Here is a 16,680-nt window from a genome sequence, read left to right on the forward strand (position 1 = left end):
CCTCTTCTCCTTTGGAGGACTCACTCCCAGCTCTGGATTCCAACACGCGGACGCGGCAGCACTCAGACTGGGGAGAAACCCAAGTCACAGCCGCCCTTCCCCTACAGGGGCAGAAGAGGAAGAGAGAAGACCCTGGGAGGAATGGGGGTCTGTAGTAACCAGCCCACACTGCAGCCGGAGGAAGAAGTTGTTCCTCCTCATTGAAAAGGCGTTGAGGTGCCTAGGCGGCCAGGCTGACGAGGAAACATCATGGCCCTGGGCAGGGCTGTCCAGTCCAGAGTGCCCGCAGGAGCCAGAACCCGGGGCTGAGGGGCATCCCTGTCAGCCTGGTGGGAGAAGCCACCCCCACCGGGCCCAGGGAGCTCTCCCCTCTCCTCAGCCGCGCCCCGAGACCCCGCCTCGCCCCCAGCTGCCTCCTCTCCAGCCCTGCTTTCTCCCGGGGGACCGGGCTCAAAGCTTCTACCCGTCTCAACTTTGGAGGGCCTGTTCTTGGGGGGCAGGCACCCGGGTCAGCTCTGTGTCCTGCGGTCTCCCCACCGCCGCAAGGGGCCCGGCTCCCAAGGCGGCTGATCCAGTCCCCCCGACCCGGGAGGGACGTGGTTCTTGGTGGATCCCCGTGGAAGTGGGGTGGAGAGCGGGGCGGGGCCGCGGTTTCCCAGACCCGCCCGGGGGACCCACAGGCTGGAGGCTCCATCCCACCTCGGGAGCGCGGCGGGGACACACTCCCTGCGGGCGCTTGCGACTCGAAGACAGCAACGCACACTCCCCGGCCCCCCTCCCCGAGCATCCCCCCAGCCGCCCCCCAACTACCCCCGACCCTCCCGCCCGGGCTCCACCTTTCCCCGGGCTCCTCCCTCGCCGCCTGCGGGCACCCTCCCTCCCTCCCGGCCCGAGCGCCCTCCCTCCCGGCCTCCTCCCCCTCCGCCCTCCCCTCCCCCCTCCCCTGCCCCCCTCCTTTCGGCTCCCACTTTCCCTCACCCCCTCTGGGACGCGGTCCCGCCGCACCATCACCTGCCCGCCGGACCCTGCCGCGTGCGGCCCCGCGACCCCGCTCCGGGACGCCCCTGCCCCCTCCCCCACCGGAGCCCCGCGGCTCTTCCCCCGCTTCCTCACAGCGCCCCCTCCCTTCCCCCTCCCGGCGCCGCTTCCCGGCTCCCGCTCCCGCCGCTCTTTTCCTCTCCCTCCCCGCGAAGTTTCGGGGCTGTCAGTCTGTCAGTCTTTCGGGCAGTCCGCTGCCGAGCTGCAGGCAGCGGGCGCCATTGCGAGCAGAGCCGGCCGGGGCAGGAGGCCGGGGCGCCCGGGTCCCGGCAGCATCGGGGACACCCAGCCGGCCGGCCCGCCAGGTACGGGCCGTGGAGGCGCCCGGCGCTGGGCGACTCCGCCCGCTTCCCCCTCCACACCGACACTCAGTCCCGGCCCGCGCCGCGCAGGTGACAGCCCCGGGGTGGGGGCGCGGCGAACACCGGAGGGGGTGGGGTGGGTGAGGGTAACGGGAGGGCAGGGGAGGGGCAAGGGCAGGAGGGAGGGGGAGGACTGGGGAGAGAGAGCCGGATGGGAGGGGGAGGAAAACTGGGCATCTGGAGGGAAGGGCGGGGGCTGGAGAGGGGGACGGGGCGAGGGGCCGTCCAGTGGCAAAGGGTGGGAGGCCCCCGAAGGGGGGGAGGGAGTGTGGGAGGGGGCGACGGGGGAGGGGAAGAAAAACAGGGCGAAGGGAACGGGCCGTCTTGGAGGGGCGGGAGCGAGAGGCGCTGACAGGTGAGCCCCGGAGCCGGGGAGGGGTGCGGGACGCAGAGTGAGGTCTGGTCGGAGAGACTCTAAGGGACCCGCGGAGGCGGGGAGGTGGGACGGGAGGGGTCTGTCGGGAGGAAAACTTGGGAGGGGTAAGGAGAAGTCAGCGGGGGGCAGAAATGGGAAGGGAGACGCTGAGAGGAAGGGGAGGGTAACTGGAGGTGTGCTGGGAGAAACAGGGTCGGTAAGGGAGTCCGGCAGGAGCGGCGGGCCCGGGGTCTAGGGGACTGGGGCGCGCTGGGGAGACGGCCTGGACGGGGGAGGGGAGGCCAGGGAAGCCAGAGCCTGCTGGGGAGGCAAAGGGGGAAGGGAGACGGGGGCCTCGAGGGGAAGGAGAACTGCAGAGGGAGGGAGGGGGCGGGACCGAGGTGAGGAGAGGAAAGAAGGAAGGGAAACCAGAGTGGGGGAGGAGAGCGGGAGGGGAGGGGAGAGCGGGCGGGAGGGGAGGAAGGAAAAGAGGAGGGGGAAGGAAGGAGAGGGTGTGCAGCCGGGGAGGCGGACGGAGCCGGCGGGGAGCAGGCGGGGAAGGGAGAGGCAGCCGCGAGCCCGGGGAGGGGGAGGGGAGCACCGCCGCGAGCCTGCCCGGAGCGGAGGGTCAGGGGGGCGGGGGCTGCGGAGGCCCCACCTAGCGGAGGGGGCGGGAGGTGGGCGGGGAAGGGGGCGGGGCCGGGCTCCAGCCGGATTCGGTGGGGAGAAAGGGCGGAAGGCGGAGGGAGCAGGAGAGGGGAGGGGGTGAGGAGGTTCGAGAGCAGGGTGTCCCTGCCTGGGGAAGCCCGCGGGGAGGGCTACGGTTTTAAGGTGGGGTTTGGGGGAGAGGAAGCTAGAGCCATTTCCTGCCTTAGCAAGGACCCTTCTCTGAGGACCTCCCCCACAGTTGCCCAACAGTGACACTTACCTCCTCCCCTGGGCTGGCTCCTGTTACACCGGCTCTTACAGCGACAGCTGGGAGGCCGAAGAGATGAAGCTCCCTGCTCCCCACCCTGGTCTCCCACCCTCCACCCTGTCCCCTCTCCCAAGAGAATAAGTTGATTCCTGAGCTGCCCAGGCCAGGGCACTGGAGTGGGAAGCACGGATGGGCTGGGGCTGGCTCTGAGGGACCTGCCAGGAGGGACCTGCCAGGAGAGGGTGGAGATGTGGCTGACTCCAGGGCGGCCCAGAACTCGCAGAAATGGTTTCAAGGCCACCTCCTTGAGCCACCTTCAAAGATTTCTTTGCTTTCTGAAATCCAACTTCCACTCTACCTGGGGACACCACCTTAGGAGCTCCTGGGGATAGCAGGTGGGGATAGACTGGGCAGAGCCAGGGCCCTGGTGGGAGCTGATGAGATAAGAATCTGAACAAGCATGTATCTTCTCCTTAGGGTCTGTGTCCTGATCCCCAGAAGGAGCTACCCTGGGTTGCCATGAGAGAGACCTTCGATGCCCTCAGCTCTCTGGGTGAGCCCACAAAACTAAGGAACTCAGACCTGGGGGGAGGCAGAGGAGTAGGAGGATTGGGAGCAGGCCAGGCCTGCTGCTTCCCTACAATTCAGACAGCAGAGCCATCCCCAGGAGACTGCGACCCTGAGACCGCAGAGACCGCTGGCTTCCATTTTGCTTTCATCAGGGTGTGTTTGAGTGCCCAGCCATGTTGGCAGTTGTGCTAATGTGCACAGGCATACACACAGAGCACCAGGGTTCTTAAATCCATTCTCTCTCTTCCTTCGCTTGTCCTTGACTCAGCGCCAGGGGCTGAGATTGATACCTGGCCAGGCCCCTGGGGAACCTGGCATTCCTTGTCATGTTAGCTAGAGACCCTTCCTTCCTAAGCAATTTTGGAAAAGCCGCTTGGGTGGGCTGTGAGGGGGAAGAGTCCCACCCACCACTCCCTACCCTTTGACCACCAGTTCTGTATTAGATGCCTTATATGGACTCATCCTTCTGCCTATAACAGGAGTCTCTGTGGGACAGCTGGAGATGGCCCCCCAAAGTGAGCCTGGGGAGGGGTCCCACAATGCCCAGGAGCAGATGTCCCCTCCCAGTGAAAAGAGAGCACTAGGCACAAGCTTAGGTAAGTGGGGACCATGGACAGTGGCTCAGGGGGGAGTCTTCCTTCCCTCCATCCAGTACTTAATTAGCACATACTAAGTGCTGCATGCTATTCTAGATATTCCGAATCCCTCAGGGACCAATAGATAAAGATTCCTACCTTCCAGAGCTTAATCCTAGAGAGAGCGGAGAGTCAACAAACAACAAATACAAAAATAAACACACTTATGAACGGGGTTACAAGCGGGTATGTGCTATGGAGGGGATAAGGCAGGAGGAGGGGCCCTGAGACTGCTGTAGGGGGAGTGGGACAGGACGTAGGATTAAATAGGATGGTGAGGGTCCTCACTGGGGAGGTAACATTTGAGTAAGAATTGAAAGAGGTGAGGAAGGTGGCTGAGCTGATCCTGGGAGATGTGTGTCTGGTTTTTTGACATCTATCTTCTCCAATGATTTGCCTTGGAACTGAGATCCATCTGGTAGCTGGAAGGTCCCAGCCCTCCACCAAGTAATCTCATGTAAGCCTCAGGGCAGGGACCTTCCCTTCCACTATCTTACACACACACTCCAGAAATTCCTTACGGTTGTGGCTCTTGCAACCTGCACAGCCTTAGCAGCTGCCCCGCTTCAAGGAGCCTGGGGCTGCCCTGGAGCAGCTGGGAATTCAGCCCCTGCAGGCATGATGTGGCACAAAATCGTGCCAGTGGGGCTGGAACTGGGGTTTCAAAAGCCCCTGCTTCCTAGCACCAGCAGGGACCTCTGTCCATCTGTGATGTCAGTGGAGTCCTTGAGGTAGCCTGTTCTCTGCCAGGGCACGGGGCTCCCAGACCGGAGGGTGGCATGCACACTGAACAAGCTGAAGCTCCCTGCAGAGGAGGCCAGGCGTGCCCACCACTGAAGGCCGAGCCTTCAGGCTCCTGCCCAGGTGAGTCTTCCCGGCTCTCCATCCCACCCAGGGGGCCCTGCAAGCTCCTGAGTTGCTATTTGATGAGACAGTCACTCCAGATTTCCAACCCAGGATGAATCGGGTCCAGGCACCTCTGTGCTGTAGAGTTCAGCACCCAGAGGGGATTCCGCATCCATAGACAATGAGAATCTGGTCCCCAAGAGAGACTCACCCTCACCTCAATATCCCCTGAAGTCTTCGCTTCCTCCCCCCAACCTCCCCTGGTCTAAGTCCATACTTGTTGATGACTTGAATTGCAATTTCCATGCAGATATATAGCATTGATCGATCTTTTCAGCATCTCTCTGCAGACACTCTCACTCCCTCAAATCTCCCCTAATCTCAGTGGTACCCAAATGCTCCAACTCTTTTGTGTTTGGCTCATCTCCCTCATAGCCAGGGCTATCAACTGATTTATCTCCACAATCCTGCCCATCACTCCCTTCCACTACCACCCACTTTTTCACCTTCTGCCTGAGTGATGTCCTTTATTCCACACGGGTTTACTTAGTGTCTACTAGGTCCACGCTGTTAGAGTAAGAAGAGATGGGCTCTAGACTGACACAGACCTGGTTTGAACCCTTGATCCACATTTACTGAGTGGTCTTGGATAGGCTACCTCACCTCCAGGAGCCTCCCTTTTTTCACCTGTAAACTGGGAGAACAGTACATTTGTGGTTGTTGTGAAGGTTTGTGACGATGTATAGACAGTGTATCATCTACACTGGCACTCAATAAATGGTGGAGGTCCTCATCTTCATTAGACACAAAAAGAAACAGACACAAGATGTCTGTCCTCCAGAAGCTAGAGTCTAGTTGAGATGACATGAATATGAGTTTGAATAAAGAATGAAAATAACAACAAGAAAGCCACGTCACAAGTAAGTGTAAAAGTCTTGACAGCAAGTGATGTAGATGTTTATATAAAAGATCCTCATGCACTGGGTCTGTCACATATTTTGTTGATCTGTGCTGCATTTCGAGAGAGGTGTAGACTTCAGTTCTGAGTGGGGTGGAGGATGGGAAACGTTCTAGGTTAAGAAAAGACTTGGAAGCAGGAATGTTGATTTATGATTAGGATTTGAGCAGACCAGTTGGCTGTGGAAGGGATAATGAAGGGTGTAAAGGGTTTATGCCTTAGAGTGGCAAGAAAGTTGGACTAGGTAGGGGTGAACTTCAGGTGCAGCTAGAACTTACTTTATCCTGTAAATACCAGGGAGCTACTGATGGTTCTTGAGTAGAAGAGTGGCACAGTGAAAATTAAAGCACTATCACAGTAGGATAAATAATTGTTTGGAACTGATGGATCAGTGAAACAAAGTGGGAGTCAATGTAATTGTGACAGTCCATGTGTAATGTAACCAAGGCTCAGGCCATTACAGCCTTTTCGAGCCAGACAAGAACTCAGATCATCTGGTGCAATGTTTCTCAGGTAAGAATCGCTTTGGGAGCTTTAAAGAAAGAGAACAGGTTCATGTGCCCTGCTCCCATAGATAAGATTTATTTTGTCAGTGTCCCAGGAGATTATGATGCAGCACCAGGTTTAGAAACTAATCCAGTGCTTACACCTAAGCAAACTAACAAACTTAGCTTGAAAAGGTAACAAAGAGGTAAGAAGTTAACCAAGGTCACATTGCTGGTTAGTGGCAGAGGAGAACCCAAGTGGGCCCTCTGGGTCTGGGCCCTGGCCCTGAACTGCCTCCCCTTGGCCAGGCCATTGCAGTGCCCAGAAGGGCCAGAGCTCCAGCAGAACCCATCTCAGACCTGCTCTCCTGGAAGGCCTTCTGTCCTTCTCCAGAGGTTGGCACCATTCAAACACAACCCTCTTCCTTAACTGGGATTTCCCACCTGGCTGTGGAAGGGAGAATGAAGGGAGTAGCAATAGGGGGAACTTTAGAGGGATACCAGGAAGGAATATAAAGGTGCTCAGTGGCCACTGGACAGGAGGTAGAGAGCAAGGGATGCTCAAAGGTGAGAGTCACTGTTCCAAGGCCAATGGCTTGGGAGAAGGGGGCTGTAGTCCTGATACTGAATCAGCGGGGTAGGTCTGGGTAGGTCAAATGTTTGGTGATAAATCTGCTGAGCTGCAGCCAATTTGTAGGACACTGGAGGAAAGCTGCTCAATTGGAGATGAGAAACTGGTTCCAGAAAGGATCCCTCTGGACCGGAAGATCTGAGGCAGCCACGTGGGCATGACCCCAGAGTGAAGCCTGAGGACTGAACGTGGAGCATCATTTATATTCAGGGGGCGCAAGAGTAAGCTGTGCAGGGTTTGCACTACAGCCACAGGCAAGCGCTCAAGAAAGCCCCCCAGGAGGGGATTCGCGGGTCCCAGGCTGCAGAGAGCCCAGCAGGGGCCCTGAACGCTGATCTTTGGATTTGGCCATTCCCAGGAACCCTCCAGTGGAGTGGAAAGAGCATAAGCCAGACTGCGGGGCTCCAGGAGGTGGTGGTTGCTTTGGCAAATAAATCTTGCACAAATAAACCTGGGGCTTAATAGACTCCTCTTGTTTTGACTTTTCAGGGGGCGAGTGGATCATTCGGAAGGTGAAGGTGGAGGAGGAGGACCCCGAGGCAGAAGAGGAAGTTGAATGGCCCCAGCACCTATCATCACACCCAGCCCCTTTTCCTGCGCCTGCCCTGGGGCCTCTGGCCACCGCCTATAAGCTGGAGCCGGGGGCCGCAGGGGCCCTGGGCGGGCTCGCGTTGGCCGGGTGGGCCCCGACCTCGGAGAAGCCCTACGGCTGCGGGGAGTGCGAGCGGCGGTTCCGGGACCAGCTGACCTTGCGGCTGCACCAGAGACTGCACCGCGGCGAGGGCCCCTGCGCCTGCCCGGACTGCGGCCGCAGCTTCACGCAGCGCGCGCACATGCTGCTGCACCAGCGCAGCCACCGCGGCGAGCGGCCGTTCCCGTGCTCCGAGTGCGACAAACGCTTCAGCAAGAAGGCCCACCTGACCCGCCACCTGCGCACGCACACGGGCGAGAGGCCCTACCCGTGCGTGGAGTGCGGCAAGCGCTTCAGCCAGAAGATACACTTGGGGTCGCACCAGAAGACACACACGGGCGAGCGGCCCTTCCCCTGCACAGAGTGCGAGAAGCGCTTTCGCAAAAAGACGCACCTGATCCGCCACCAGCGCATCCACACGGGAGAGAGGCCCTACCAGTGCGCGCGCTGCGCGCGCAGCTTCACACACAAACAGCACTTGGTACGGCACCAAAGGGTGCACGAGGCGGCCGGCCGCGCGCCGCCCTCCCCCGACGCGCCCAGCTCGCCTGCCCGTACCCCCACCCCGTCCCCTCCCGGGCCCAAGCCTTTCACCTGCTCCGACTGCAGCCTGAGTTCCGGCCGGAAGAAGAACCTCGCCACGCACCACAGCGTGCACCGCAGCGAGGGGCGCCCCTTTAGGTGCGACGAGTGCGCCCTGGGCGCCACCGTGGACCCTGCTGCCGCCGAGCCTGTGGCCTGCGCGCCCCGAAGCACAGCAGCGCTCCAGGGCGCTCCCGCGAGCGAGCTGTCCTTCTGCTCGGACTGCGGGCGCGGCTTCGCCCATGGGCAGCACCTGGCGCGGCATCGGCGCGTGCACACTGGCGAACGGCCCTTCGCCTGCGCGCAGTGTGGCCGCCGCTTCGGCTCGAGGCCCAACCTGGTCGCCCACTGCAGGGCCCACAGCGGCGCTAGGCCTTTCGCCTGCGCGCAGTGCGGCCGCCGCTTCAGCCGCAAGTCGCACCTGGGCCGCCACCAGGCCGTGCACACGGGCAGTAGGCCTCACGCCTGCGCCGTCTGCGCCCGCAGCTTCAGCTCCAAAACCAACCTAGTCCGCCACCAGGCTATCCACACGGGCTCCCGCCCCTTCTCCTGCCCTCAGTGCGGCAAGAGCTTCAGCCGCAAGACCCACCTCGTGCGGCACCAGCGAATCCACGGCGAAGCCGCCCAGCCAACCACCGTCGCTGACCTCCCGGCCTCAAACTGGCCCACTGCCGCAGAGGTGGCAGCGCCCCGGCCCTTCTTCTGAGCCTCATTCTCTTCTGGGCCTTCCCGGGCTCACTGGTTTGAGAGATCCCTGCACGAGATCTCCAGGGTCCGTGAACACAATGACCTGGCCTGCTGCTGCTTGCCCTGGGCCCCCGCCGGCCATTTTCCTTTCCTCTCTACCTTGCTGGGCAGAAGTCTGGAGGATCACCAGCTTTGACATTCTATGCCCAGGATGATGCTAAGAGTGAACCCTTACTGAGAACAGTTCAGGCATGCATCCTTGGAAAACTCCCACCAGGAGAACCCCATGGGGAAGCAGACATTCCCTGGCCCCTGGCCAAGGACTGACTGGGTCAGGAGCCTTTACAGGGGAAGAGAAATAATATTTATCTGTGTACTTACAGTGTCATTAAAATCAAGATCTGAAGGCTGGAGCTATAAATGGGCTGGACTGGGGCTGTAAACTGGGCTGGTGGAGAGGGATCCCCTGCCCCTTCTTAGCCACTGTCCCACCTCAATCCACACTGAGGACCATCCTCCCTATCCTGGGTGAGTTCAGTGTAGCCAGCTGCCGGTAATCGGCTCCACCACGTCAAATATAATCAAGTAATTGCCAGACCACTTTCCTGCCCCCCCCCCAACCCCAACCCCGGCTTCTAGCTCAGAAATTTGATGAGGACAAAGCTTTAGCACCCATTTCTCATGCTAGGTGTTGAAGGCTAGAACTGTAAGGAGCCCGAGAGAGGGGCAGGATGCCCTCTGGCCATTGCCATGGAGACACCCAGCACCCAGCTGTGAGCCCTAGTGCTCCGCCTCTACAGCTGTCCTGATGCGTCTCAGAACAGCAGCCCCACCTGCTGCCCTGCCTGGCAGCATGAGAAAGGACGTTAACAGATGAAGTTTGCTTTCCTGTCACACTTTCCAGTAAGTTCTGTCTTCACGATGGATGTTTGATCCGGGTGTCTCTTCACTGTGCTGCCCCAGCCTAGGCAGCTAGGGGAGCCAGGGCTGGAGGATGAGGAATGTGGTAGAGTTGGAATGAGGCATCTGGGCTTTGGCCCCTCTGCCTCTTGTTGGGTGTGGAGCAGAGTGTTCGTTTTCCTGGGCCTCTTCTCATGACAAGATCGCTGATGTTCATGAGGGCTGAGGCGCTTTTCCATCTAACACTATCACCAAAATAGCCCTAGCAAATATTGGGTGGGTGCCTACTATGTGCCCCGCACTGCACAAGGCACTGGGGGACAATAGTAAGCAAGACAGGCAGGGCCCTACCCTCACAGAGCTTACAGGAAACGCCAGGGAGCTGGGAGAGGCCGAGCACAGAAGCTCTAAAGTCTAGGACAGGTCAAGGGAGGTGTTTGCAGGATGCAGACACTTCTAAAGCAAGGCCTGAAGAATGGGCGGGATGGCCAACGGAGTCTGAGATCAGAGAGGAGAGGCTGTGCTAAGGTCCAAAGTCCCGAGTGGCTGCAGCATCCAGTGAGAGGATGGACGTCTGAGAGCAGCCAGGAGAGGATGGGCAGTTTAGGAAAGCCTTCAGCCCCAGGGTGTTTAGTGGGAAGCAGGAAAGGCTTTGGGCAGGACCGGAACAGATGATGTTTATACGTGTTTTAGGATGATGGGCTGCCAGGAGGGGATGAGAGGAGTGACCAGCACATCAGCAGTCTTGGTGACTTGTGTTGGTGACCGTGGACCATGGATGTGTCAGAGGAGATGGAGAGAATAGATTCAAGAAACACTTAATAGGCAGCTGATTCAGGCTTTGTTGACCAGTGTGGAGAGGGAGGCGGAGGAATGGACGAATGGATGACATGGCCTGATTTCTGCTTGAGTGACTGACTGCCAGTCGTACTCCCCTGAGATGGGCAGCGCTGGAGGAGGAGCAGTTTGTCCTTGGGGAGCAGTCTTGGATCTACCGACTTGGTGTGACAGTACAGGACCAGTGGGGAGCAGGCCAGGCAGGCGCAGAGTCCGGAAGAGGGCCTGGGGTGGACGGAGAGGTCAGGGAACTGTCATGGCTCTGAAGCGATGGGACAGTGGATGACCTCCCCTGGAGGTAAGTGTGGAGTGAGCAAGTGGGGCCTGGCGCAGAACCCACAGACACTGACGCTCAGGGGACAGTGTAGGGAGAAGCCATAGAGACTGGCGGGGTGGCATGCTGGTGAATGGAAAGGAAAGCCCCAGGGGGCAGCAAAGGTATTGAGGGAAAGCAGGAAAAGAGGAAAGAGGTAGAGGTCGAATAAGCTAGGAATTTTCAAATCCTCTGGATTCTGCAGCAAGGAGATCATTGGCACTCTTGGTGAGAGCAGTTTCGGGGGCAGCTGGGACAGAATTTAGATTGCAGTAGTGAGTCACAGATACCAAGCCCCTGAGAGAATAGAACAAACAGAGCAACACACAGTTGACCAACTGAGGCTGGCTAGGAAGCCTCTTTCACTGTGAAGCAAGGGAGCAGGGCAAGGAGAGTGTGAATGCATAGATGTTAAGTTTTCTAGAGCACAAATTTACTAGTATCCACAGAAAAGATGGGTGATCCAGGTTAATGTGGCAGGATGGCTATTGTGTTTGGCCCCAGCAGCATTTTAAATATTTGGAAATTTCACATAAAGATCTGGACCTCCAGCTTCTCTTGTGAAAAGTCTGAAGATTTGGCAGCTGATGACTGGGGCTTAGCAGAAGCTGGCCTCTTTAGAGCAGGTGACAGTTGCTGTGGTGCCCACATCCCTCGCCTGCCCCAGTGGCTTTGCCCTCTGATGTTGCCCACCTAACCTCTTACGCAATGAGCTTGTGATTGCAACTAAAATAAGCAGTCTTGCAGACTTTTAAAATCAAACACCTGAAAGCAACATTTATGTTGGTTAGACCAATGTTTATATTTCTCTAAACATTCTGGAGTTCTTGTGGAAGAACAGCTTTTAGATCCTGCAGTGCATTTGGTGAGATCAACCACGTTAGACATTTCCAGGATTTCAAATTTTTTTGAATCTTCTTGACAAAGTATATTTGTCTTTTGGACTTGTTTGCAAACAGTCGAAAATCATTTCATGTCCAGCCTGGTAGTAATCAAAACAGAGGATGGCACTACTAATACAATGTGCCTGCAAGAAAGACTGGGGTCTCCTAGGGCTGTTCCCAGGGAAGGGTTTGAGACCAGAAAAATGGCAGCCTCACTGAAACCAATGTGCACCCTCCATGCCACCGTGGGTATGAGCCACCCCAGGTATCTTGGTAAAGCATTAACCTTTACACATTAGAGCCACATATGCCGGTATGTGCAAATGCTCTAAGAAGTCAAGTGCAAATTTACTATTTCTGTATGGAGACAAGCAATGTCTCATTAATTAATTAAAATGTATTTTTTTCCTCCAATCTCATTCCAAACAAATACTGACTGTGGCCAATGGTTACAGAGCACCCAGTGCGCCCAGGGTGCAGCAGCCATGTAACGAATACAGAGGTGTCTAACCAGGCCACATGTCTAGCAGGAGCGTCCAATGTGGGTGGAAGTGAGATATGAATGTCCACCAAACAGGACATTAGTGTTGAGTGGCTCTGTGGCTCAAAAGACCTGAGAGAACAGAGAAAGGCATGGAAGATGTGGGTCTGAACACAGAGCTGAGTAGAGGCAGTGTTCGGATTTGGGGGTGGCTGAGGGAGAAAGAGAGAGGATGGCTGGCTCCAGGCCTGCCCCCCACAGCCCTCCTCAGCACTCCCTGCACCCATGCCCAGGCCCAGATCCACTCTCACCCACCCCTGGACAAGGTCCTCCTTTCCTAATCTCCATGGAACCTGTGCTTCCCAACTTTTCTTTTTTTTAATTTAGTGCAATTTACCATTTTAGCTATTTTGCAGTATACAATTTACTGGCATTAAGTACAGTCACAATGTTGTATAACCATTACCAAAATATTTGCAGAAACTTTATAGCATCTCATGCAGAAACTGTTCCCCACCTTTTTTATGAGATGGCACATTTAGAAGGATATGACTAGGGTCGGTGTGGAGGGCAGTTTGAGGCCTGTGTGCTGGCCCAGGGCTGCCCCAGAGCCCTGCATGGCTGCCCCTGGAACTGGGAGAATGAGTTCCCCATCCACATAGATCCCAACAAGCTCTCTTATCCCACAGACCCAAATTCTTGCATGTGAGGGAGATAGGGTCCAAAATCACTTACTGCCAAAGTGATAAATGTCCAGCAATTTCTCTGAATTGTAATCATTCACAGAGATGAGAAACCACATGGAGGCCTGGACCCCGCCAGGCGTCCACCTCGTCTGTCCTCACAGCTTAGACTTCATTAGAGCCTCCAGGCCTGTGCAGCCCACCTCCCCCCATCTCAGATGGGTGGGCTGAGGAACAGCCATCTCACTGCTCTCATGTCCCAGGATTTTCAGGGGCCACAGACTCAGGTGATCTGTACACCCAGGAGCAAGGCCCTCACCTGTCTGGCAAGGACTTGGGCCCCCACCTCCCTCCGAGCTCCATCTTCTAACCTCCGACTTGGGCCCCCACCTCCCTCCGAGCTTCATCTTCTAACCTCCGACTGATCCAGCTGGGAATCCTAGATGGAACGTGGCCCTGCCTCGGCTCGGCTGGCTCCGACCGGCATGCACGACAACGAACAGGCACGAGTGCACCCCTGCCCTCCGTTCCTAAGCTGTTGCTACCTTGTCACTCGGAGCAGGATGCCAGGCTGGTGTGTTTCACATAAGCCGCAGGGACAGCATACTTCGCGTCAGATGATACTCCGGGGCTCAACATGCTCCTATTTTCCCTCAGGTGACACCATGCTTGGGAAACTAAATGAGTTCTAAAGAGGCAGCTGGGCAGTGACAGAATGAGCACCATGAAGTGAGTAGATTCATACCTTACCCAGGCTTTAGTGAAATCTGTCCATCACATGATTAGCAAAGACAAAGAAACTTCCGTGTGGCCTAACCTCCTGTATCTCCTCCCTGTCCATCTGCAGGGCAGGACATGGAGAACCGCTGGTCACAGCGACTGGCTGGACAGCTTTGCACATCACACGTCAGAAAGAGTCCACATGTTCCTCAGGCTCAGCCAACTCGGCAGGCAGGGAGACTGGTGTTTTCATTTTCCACCCATTGAGACTGGCTGGGGTTTAAAGTCTACGTAGCCTTGTGCAAATGTAGGGAATTGAATGAAAGGTCTTGTACTCATGGCATTTAGAGTCCAGATATAAGAGAAGAAGCTAGGTCACTTTGGGACCCTGAGTTCTAGGAGGCTCCAGAGAAATAAAAGCCAAGGTCCCTAACTCATAAATCTAACCCTGGGAGGGGAGAGGGGTTTGAGTTTCATGCAATACCTACACTGTCCCTTGTGACCTAGTGACTGTATATTCTGCTCCTCAGGATGCAGGAGCTTGGGGAGGGTGCAGGCTGGGGCAGTCAGCGATGGCTTGGCAGGGAGCAGGGTCCTGAGTGAGGCTTGAAGGATGCTAGGACAGGACTGGTCAGATGAAGTGGGGGAACACGGAACAATGCAAAACGCCGTGTGACCCAGCCCTGAACCATGCAATCAGGCGCGGTACCGCGGGGGGTCATGTGCTGCAACACTAAGTCTGAGATGGGGGGGCTTATGTAGCTGAGTGTCGGTGCGGAGCAAACCTACCTCCCCAGGGCACCCCCTCCAGGACCCCCTTCCTCTGTAGCCCTTCACAGTGCTGGCTGCTGCGCTACACCTGCCCCGTCAGCTGCTCCAGAGAACCTGCTGGGGATGGGGCAGGCACAGGAAAAGGGTTCATTAGCACCGCTGATAGCAATGGTAGCTATAGTCACCTAATATTTGTTATGTTCCAGGCCCCTAACCTGAGTTTTTTGCATATATATTAACACCGCCAATCTTCACAATAACTACCATTATTAATCCCATTTGATAGATGGGGAAACTGAGGCACAGAGCAATGAATTCATTTGAACAAGATCATTCATTCATTCAACACAACTATATTGAGTACTTGCTGTGTTTCTAGCACTGTTAGATGCCAAAATCACAATAATCACAAACTGAAAATCTTGAACACTTACTCTGTGCTAAGTACTCTACGAATCAAGAGGTTTATGAGTGTGGCTCTCTTTTTCTCACCGCCACCCTGTGAGTGGGCAGCATTGTCCTTGGCTTAGTTTTTCTGATGAGGTGAGAGAGGCTCAGAGAGTCTAAGTAACTTGCACACAGTCACACAGTAATATGTGGTGAAAGCAATCCCGTGGTTTGATTCTAGAGCCTGTGCTCTAAAAATACATATCCATAATATTTTTAATTGTGGTAAAGTACACATAGCATAAATATTTACCATATTGACCTTTTTTCAGTGTACAGATCAGAAGTACGTGCACATTTTGGGGCAACCATCACCACCATCCATCCCATAATTCTTCCATCTTGTATGATAGTTTATTTTATATGTCAACTTGGCTGGGCCGCAGTGCCCAGATATTTAGTCAAACATTTTTCTGGACGTTCCAGGGAGGGAGTGTTTTTGGTTGAGATGAACATTTAACATGGTAGACTTTGAGTAAAGCAGATGGCCCCCCGTACTGTGGTTGGGCCTCACCCCACGACCCCAAGGCCTGACTGGAACCAAGATTGACCTCCCCTGAGTAAGAGGCAGTTCGGCCAGAAGCTGCCGGCTTGATCTGCAGTCCCGGCTCCGCCCCGGGTGTCCAGCCTGCGGGCCCAGCCTGCAGATTTTGGACTTGCTGGTCTCTGTAATCACATGAGCCAGTTCCTTATAATAAATCTGCCTCTCTCTGTATACACATCCTATTGGTTCTGTTTCTCTGGAGAACTCTGACTAAGACACCTTGCAAAACCGAAACTTGGTACTTATTAAACATCAGCTCCCCATTCCCCTCTGCGCCCAGCCCTTGGCAACCACCATTTTCCTCTGTCTCTGAATGCAGCCACTCTAAGTGCCTCGTACACATGGAATCATCTGGATGCGTCTTTTTGTGAGTAGCTTATTTCACTTAGCATAATGTCCTTGAGATTCATCCCTGTTGTAGCATCTGTCAGAATGCCCTTCCCTTTTTAAAAGGCTGAATGAGATTCCACTGTACACATATACCACGTTTTGTTTGTCTACTCATCCGTGAGGGACAGTTGAGTCGCTTCCACCTTTGGCTGTTGTGAATAATGCCACCATGAACATGAGTGTATGAATGTCTCTCTGTGTCCCTGCTTTCAGTTCTTTTGCTATACACCTATAAGTGGAATTACTGGATCGTATGGCAGTTCCATTGTTAAGTTTTTGAGGAATCTCCAGACAGTTTTCCACAGCGGCTACACCGTTTTACATTCCCACCAGCAGCACGCAAAGGTTCCAATTTCTCCACATCCTGTCCAACACTCGTTGTTTTCTGGGTTTTGACAGTAGCTATTCTAACAGGTGTGAGTTCATTTCTACAGAACCTGTGCTATTATTTTATTTTAATTTTTTTATTAAGGTATCATTGATATACAATCTTATTAAGGTTTCACATGAGCAACATTGTGGTTACTACATTCACCCATATTATCAAGTCCTCACTCCCCCATTGCAGTCACTGTCCATCAGCATAGTAAGATCCTAGAGTCACTACTTCTCTTCTCCGTGCTGTACTGTCTTCCCCGTGACCCCCCTATATTATGTGTGCCAGTCATAATGCCCCTCAATCCCCTCCTCCCTCCTTCCCACCCACCCTCCTCATTCCCACCCCTTTGGCAACCGCTAGTCCCTTCTTAAGAGTCTGTGAGTCTGCTACTGTTTTGTTCCTTCAGCTTTGCTTTGTTCTTATACTCCACAGATGAGTAAAATCATTTGGTGCTTGTCTTTCTCTGCCTGGCTTATTTCACTGAGCATAACACCCTCCAGCTCCATCCATGCAGAACCTGTCCCTTTAAACACCCAGCTCTGCTCTCTCCTTGCAGAGAGGACTCTCACAGTCCT

At 55.5% G+C, this 16,680-nt stretch overlaps 1 protein-coding gene across 7 annotated transcripts; it reads left to right on the forward strand.

The window, feature by feature from the left end:
• Positions 1-1,010: 1,010 nt before the first annotated feature.
• On the forward strand, positions 1,011-9,162 carry ZNF467 (zinc finger protein 467). Of its 7 annotated transcripts, none has more exons than XM_036999454.2 (5): positions 1,015-1,430; positions 3,149-3,224; positions 3,721-3,837; positions 4,627-4,740; positions 7,286-9,162. In XM_036999454.2, the coding sequence occupies exons 2-5, from the start codon at positions 3,191-3,193 to the stop codon at positions 8,773-8,775; spliced, it is 1,755 nt and encodes a 584-aa protein (XP_036855349.2). In that variant the 5' UTR covers positions 1,015-1,430; positions 3,149-3,190; the 3' UTR covers positions 8,776-9,162. The 7 variants fall into 7 exon arrangements, with proteins under 7 accessions (XP_073094350.1, XP_073094351.1, XP_036855354.2 ...); XM_036999455.2 differs by having other exon boundaries at positions 1,015-1,343; XM_036999456.2 differs by lacking the exon at positions 1,015-1,430 and adding an exon at positions 1,538-1,755.
• The last annotated feature ends 7,518 nt before the right edge of the window (positions 9,163-16,680 follow it).

This window comes from Manis javanica, chromosome 6 (genome assembly GCF_040802235.1).
Source record: "Manis javanica isolate MJ-LG chromosome 6, MJ_LKY, whole genome shotgun sequence".
NCBI classification, from domain to species: Eukaryota; Metazoa; Chordata; class Mammalia; order Pholidota; family Manidae; genus Manis; species Manis javanica.